General features: G+C 40.2%; 1 protein-coding gene across 3 annotated transcripts; it reads left to right on the forward strand.

The window, feature by feature from the left end:
* The first annotated feature begins 260 nt into the window (after positions 1-260).
* On the forward strand, positions 261-3,979 carry LOC109093468 (CCAAT/enhancer-binding protein gamma-like). 3 transcript variants are annotated; one of them, XM_042727906.1, is made up of 3 exons: positions 261-417; positions 1,431-1,669; positions 1,938-3,979. In XM_042727906.1, the coding sequence occupies exons 2-3, from the start codon at positions 1,553-1,555 to the stop codon at positions 2,319-2,321; spliced, it is 501 nt and encodes a 166-aa protein (XP_042583840.1). In that variant the 5' UTR covers positions 261-417; positions 1,431-1,552; the 3' UTR covers positions 2,322-3,979. The 3 variants fall into 3 exon arrangements, with proteins under 3 accessions (XP_042583840.1, XP_042583842.1, XP_042583841.1); XM_042727908.1 differs by lacking the exon at positions 261-417 and adding an exon at positions 526-882; XM_042727907.1 differs by lacking the exon at positions 261-417 and adding an exon at positions 950-1,323.
* Positions 3,980-4,889: the final 910 nt, after the last annotated feature.

Consider the following 4,889-nt stretch of genomic DNA (forward strand, 5'->3'; position numbering starts at 1 on the left):
AAGAGTAACCAAAGAACAATTTTCAGGGGGGTTTACTTATACAGAAGTTAGAATATAGATATTTTTAACAAAATTAGAAAAGTCAAGGCCTAAAATGAGAGGTATAATGTTACCTTGTTTAGTATTCTTGACTGATCTTATGTTTCATTGCATGAAACGCCCCTAACCGACAAATGCTGCCTGATTGGTTTAGTGACATGTCAATCAAACAGTGTATTTCGTCATCTCTCCCAACCCTCTGATTTGATTGGTTGCGAGAGCAGATTTCCCTACATGGTCACAAGATTTCGCAATACTCCCAAGCGCCGCTTTACTAAACAATAACACCTCAACCTGTGCTTATGTTTCCTTGAACAAAGAGGACATTATTCTTTATTAACTCAATTGGATAACTTATAAGCCTCGATCGTTTTCAAGGTAAGTGGTCTGGGTATATCGTAAGATAGCTATACAGACTGTCGAATTGATTTTTTTTATCAGTTAAACGATGGCTCGCTAACTGAGAGGATCCGTGCCGCTCACTCGATTGCAAAACACCTTCAACTCACGGATCTGAAGCCAGCGAGAGCTTCATTACCCACAATTAAACATGATCGCGATCGACTGTGGCGCATTATCCTTTGATTCGCGTAACTTTTATGTAGAAAGCAGCATGTGTGCGCTCTCGTTTCATTGTTAGACGCCTGACGTCATGGTTAGGAATGTGGCAGCTAGTTAGCCAACCTGCTAACCTGCAGTAGATCTCACTGGCTACAGACTCGCCTACACCTAAAGAAACACTTCTGTCAGCATCGTGAGGGTTTTACATGGATACGCGATAGGTTACAATACTGTTTTACCGGATCTGCTGCGATTTTGAATGTAGGCACACTGTTGTTGAAAGTAAGTCAGCGGTATTCCCCTTCATTCCCACAGTTCCGTGTATGATGTAATCAGCCAGATATGAGTCAAACAACATACAAAACACTGCCCAGCTTTAAAACTACGTCACTAATAAACTTTAAATTGCTTCACTATTCTGGCGTTTGTTTAAAATGTTAACTTTAGCTCGACATAGTTCTGCATGACTACGGAGTTTCCCTTCTCTCGTGTAACGTTACAAAGGAGCGGGTGGGAGCGCGAGCGATGATGCAACCGCGGGCAACACTTGAGCTCGCGCTCTTAGGAGAGAAAGAGAATTTGCCACATATGCACATTGACATGGCAGCAAGGTCGGATTACAACAACTTAACGCTAACGGATGAGCACAGGCGGTTGACCCGACTTTTAGGTGTTGCAGCATTTTGCTGAAATAATGCGTTTCTGCGCGGTGCGTCTGCTCAGGTGGGAATTGTGTGGCATCGAATTAAGCAAAGTGTGATGGAGTATCATGCTGATGTGTGCAGAGTACTTTGTCTAACTTCTTTCTCTCCATTTTGTCTGGTTTGTAGGCACACGCTGCATTTTGTGGCATTCAGCTTCTCACAAGACCAGCTAACACCAACTCCAGCTCTGCGAAGTCCGACAACACAGGTCGGAGAGGGAGAGAGAAAGACAGTGGAAGTGGATCCAAATGAGCAAGCAGTTGCAGCAGAAGATATCCAGCACAGATCAGAACGGCGTTAGTGTTATACAGAATCAACCACATAATAGTGCACTGAACCCGGTAGGATCTGCAGGACTACAGCAGGTACACACATCAACAAACTAACCTACTTAACCATGCATTTCCGAATATTAATATTCATGACTCCGTAAAAGCATTGCATTGTCATTTTGCAGTGCTTAAACCATGGTATGTATTCGTAAAGTGCATTCAATCATCCAGTTTCTCACCATCTTGAGGAATAAGATTTGTAGAAGATTTGCAACCTAGTTGTCAAAACTGCAGATTAGTTGTGTATTAGGTATGTGGTTGCTTGTCTTTACTATGCATGACATTATTTTAATTCTGACAGGTTCCTCAATTAGTCCCAGTGAGTCCCGGAGGTGGGGGTAAGGCCACGCCACCCAGCAAGATGAAGAAGTCCTCTATGGATAAAAACAGCGATGAGTACCGCCAACGGAGAGAACGCAACAACCTAGCCGTAAAGAAGAGTCGCATGCGCAGCAAGCAGAAGGCACAGGACACTCAGCAGCGTGTCAATGAGCTGAAGGAGGAGAATGAGAGACTGGAGGCCAAAATCAAATTGCTTAGCAAAGAACTGAGTGTGCTCAAAGACCTGTTTCTAGAGCATGCTCACAACCTCGCAGACAACGTGCAGCCCCCTGCTTCTGGTGGAGGCCCCGGAGACCTCTGCAACAACAACAACAACAACAGTGGCAGTAACAGCAGCCAGTGAGGGCCTGATGTTGGTTTGCAGTGTGCTCTGCTGTGGGCTGTGTGGAGGCTGTCTAGGCAAATCATTTTACTTAATTGTATTATGCTTTTTTCCCCTCCCATTCCTGAAATGTGTACTGTCCGCAGTGTTTAACTTCAGTTTGTACACTCAAATTCAGTTTCCTTTTCCACTCGTATTATATCTCATGCAGAATGTACGATCGCCATAGCAACCGCAGAAAGTTCAACCCACGCTCTGTTTTGATGTGCAGGAGATAACTTTAATATCTGCCTTCCATTTGTAAAGCAGCATGTTTCTGTGTCTTGAAACTTTGCAGTGTCTTGGAGGACTGTGAAAGCTCCTCAATAGACAATTTTGAAATCTGGCCAAAGCAGGTCAGGAAGATTTAACCGTTAATATATTAATAGTAAATGTGTTCCATCACTCCACTCTAATGTCTCTAGAAAGGATTGAGAAATTCACCTAATAGACAGTACGGTAGTCAGTTAACATCACTGCGAGTTGGAATTAAGTAAGGATGAAGTAAGGAAGATCTTCAACTGCAAAGAGTACCTATTTTGTATTCCTGCTTTTTTGCCTGTCAGCTTGGGTTGATTCAAACTCTTATTTGTTGACCATGTCTTATTTTAGCAAATACACTGTTGTATCTATGGTAACAGACTCAAGACAGACTAAACACATTGCATCAGACTCCAGGCAGTGTCTGCATTACCAGTAGTCCTTAAATCCCTACAGTTAAGCTTTCAATTTTGACAAGGGTGGAGGAGAACAGATGGAGTAGAAAATTAGCTTTCGTGTATATGTTAGGGTGTTGGTAGGTAAAATTGTGGTGGTACACAAATTATTTCATAACAGTAACTCCTCTGTCTTTGTAAATACTGTTGAGATGAGATTGAGAATGACTGGTGCTGAACATTGAAAGTCATCAATCACCTGATGTGCCCTAAAGTTATTAAATTATGTAAATTATGAGTTATATTGAAAAATCCTTATCTGAAGAAGCTCTTTATCTAACTATGTTCAATTTTGATCGTTTTGTTTCCCTGACCAGTCTCGGAGCAGTATGTGTGAATTTACATCTGCAGCAGCAGGTGTTGCTAAAAGTTATTGGAGCAGCCACATGACCTTTGCCCTCATTGAGTCTCGTAGAGCTATGTGTTCTTGGAGTCGCTGTAGATAGACTTTTGTACCTCAGGCTATATTTCATAGCCTCACCAGACAGCCTTTAAGATCTCTATTCCTGTTTAGGAGGAAATTAAAAAGGGGAGGATAAGAAAAGACAAGGCAATCTTATAAGATGTCTGAAGCATCTTTAATTCTACTGTATATTTTCATTTTCTATATCTGAAGTTTTAAACATTTAAAATAAGCATGAAAGGCAATGCATGATTAGCACTATTTAAACAACTAATTAAAGGTCATGCTCTATAGAGAAATAGCGAATCGGCGACTGCATACTTTTTGTATTGTTGTATCAAGCTGGGCTAAAATAAAGCTATTGTGTAAAAGTTCTTAAAAATGAGACTTAAGTCAATATTTCATGAATATTTGATTGGCATATTTTGCTTAAGTATGAGGGTTGCTGGGCAACTTGCTTTTTTACATAAATGTATACTGGGTTTTTGTGCATTGTAAATTAAAATTGAATACAAAATACATTTCTTGTGTTTGTACTAACTGTAAAGAGGGGAACAAAACCTAGACATTCAGATGAGGCGCCTGCAAAAAACCTACTGCAGTAAGTAAAACTATGCATAAATCTAGGTAACCATTGTTCTAACCGAGCCCAACACCTCTCTAAACCTAAACTCAAGTAAATTTTAGACCTGCCACTATAGGTTGAGGCAAAAATCACATTCTGTCTGAAGTCCTCATCACAAATACACCATTTTACAACCATGAATATAGAATTACAAAATCTTGGCATTTAAAATGAAAGCTATGGTTGAGAGTTTTTATATCCCGTTTACTGCCTCTACAACTGTCCTTAAATCAGTGTATATTTATTATGGCAAATCTGTTCTTGCAAAACCAGTCCACAAAATAGAAATTCACAAACCTGAATTAATTATTAACTTAAGCCAAGATACACTTTTTTTTTTTTTCTTCTGACAGTGTACTATGGTTATGAAACCGATTCCAATACCACTGCTATAGGACATTCTGTTTTACTATACCACTGCATGCTGGGGTGATAGACCTATTACGCAATGTTGCATAGTCAGTTCAGTCAAACACACATAAACTACTATTTAAAGGAAGAGCTGAACTGGATCAGACTTGTCTCAAGCCAAGATTGTTTCCCAATGGCTTCTAAGGTGCAAATGATCCGGGTCTGCTAAGCTTACCATGCTTTTTGGGAAACACAATCCTGTCATGTCAAAAAAAAATGTCACCACACTGACAATAAAGCCACAGTTGACTTGATTAAGATTCATCATTTACTCACCTTCATGATATTTCAAACCTGTATGTAAGAGTTTCTTCAGAAGAACACAAAATATGGGATCAAACTACATTGGACCCCATTGACTTTCATAGTGTAGAACAAAAAACACAAATATCTCT

This window comes from Cyprinus carpio, chromosome B7 (genome assembly GCF_018340385.1).
Source record: "Cyprinus carpio isolate SPL01 chromosome B7, ASM1834038v1, whole genome shotgun sequence".
Lineage (NCBI taxonomy): Eukaryota > Metazoa > Chordata > Actinopteri > Cypriniformes > Cyprinidae > Cyprinus > Cyprinus carpio.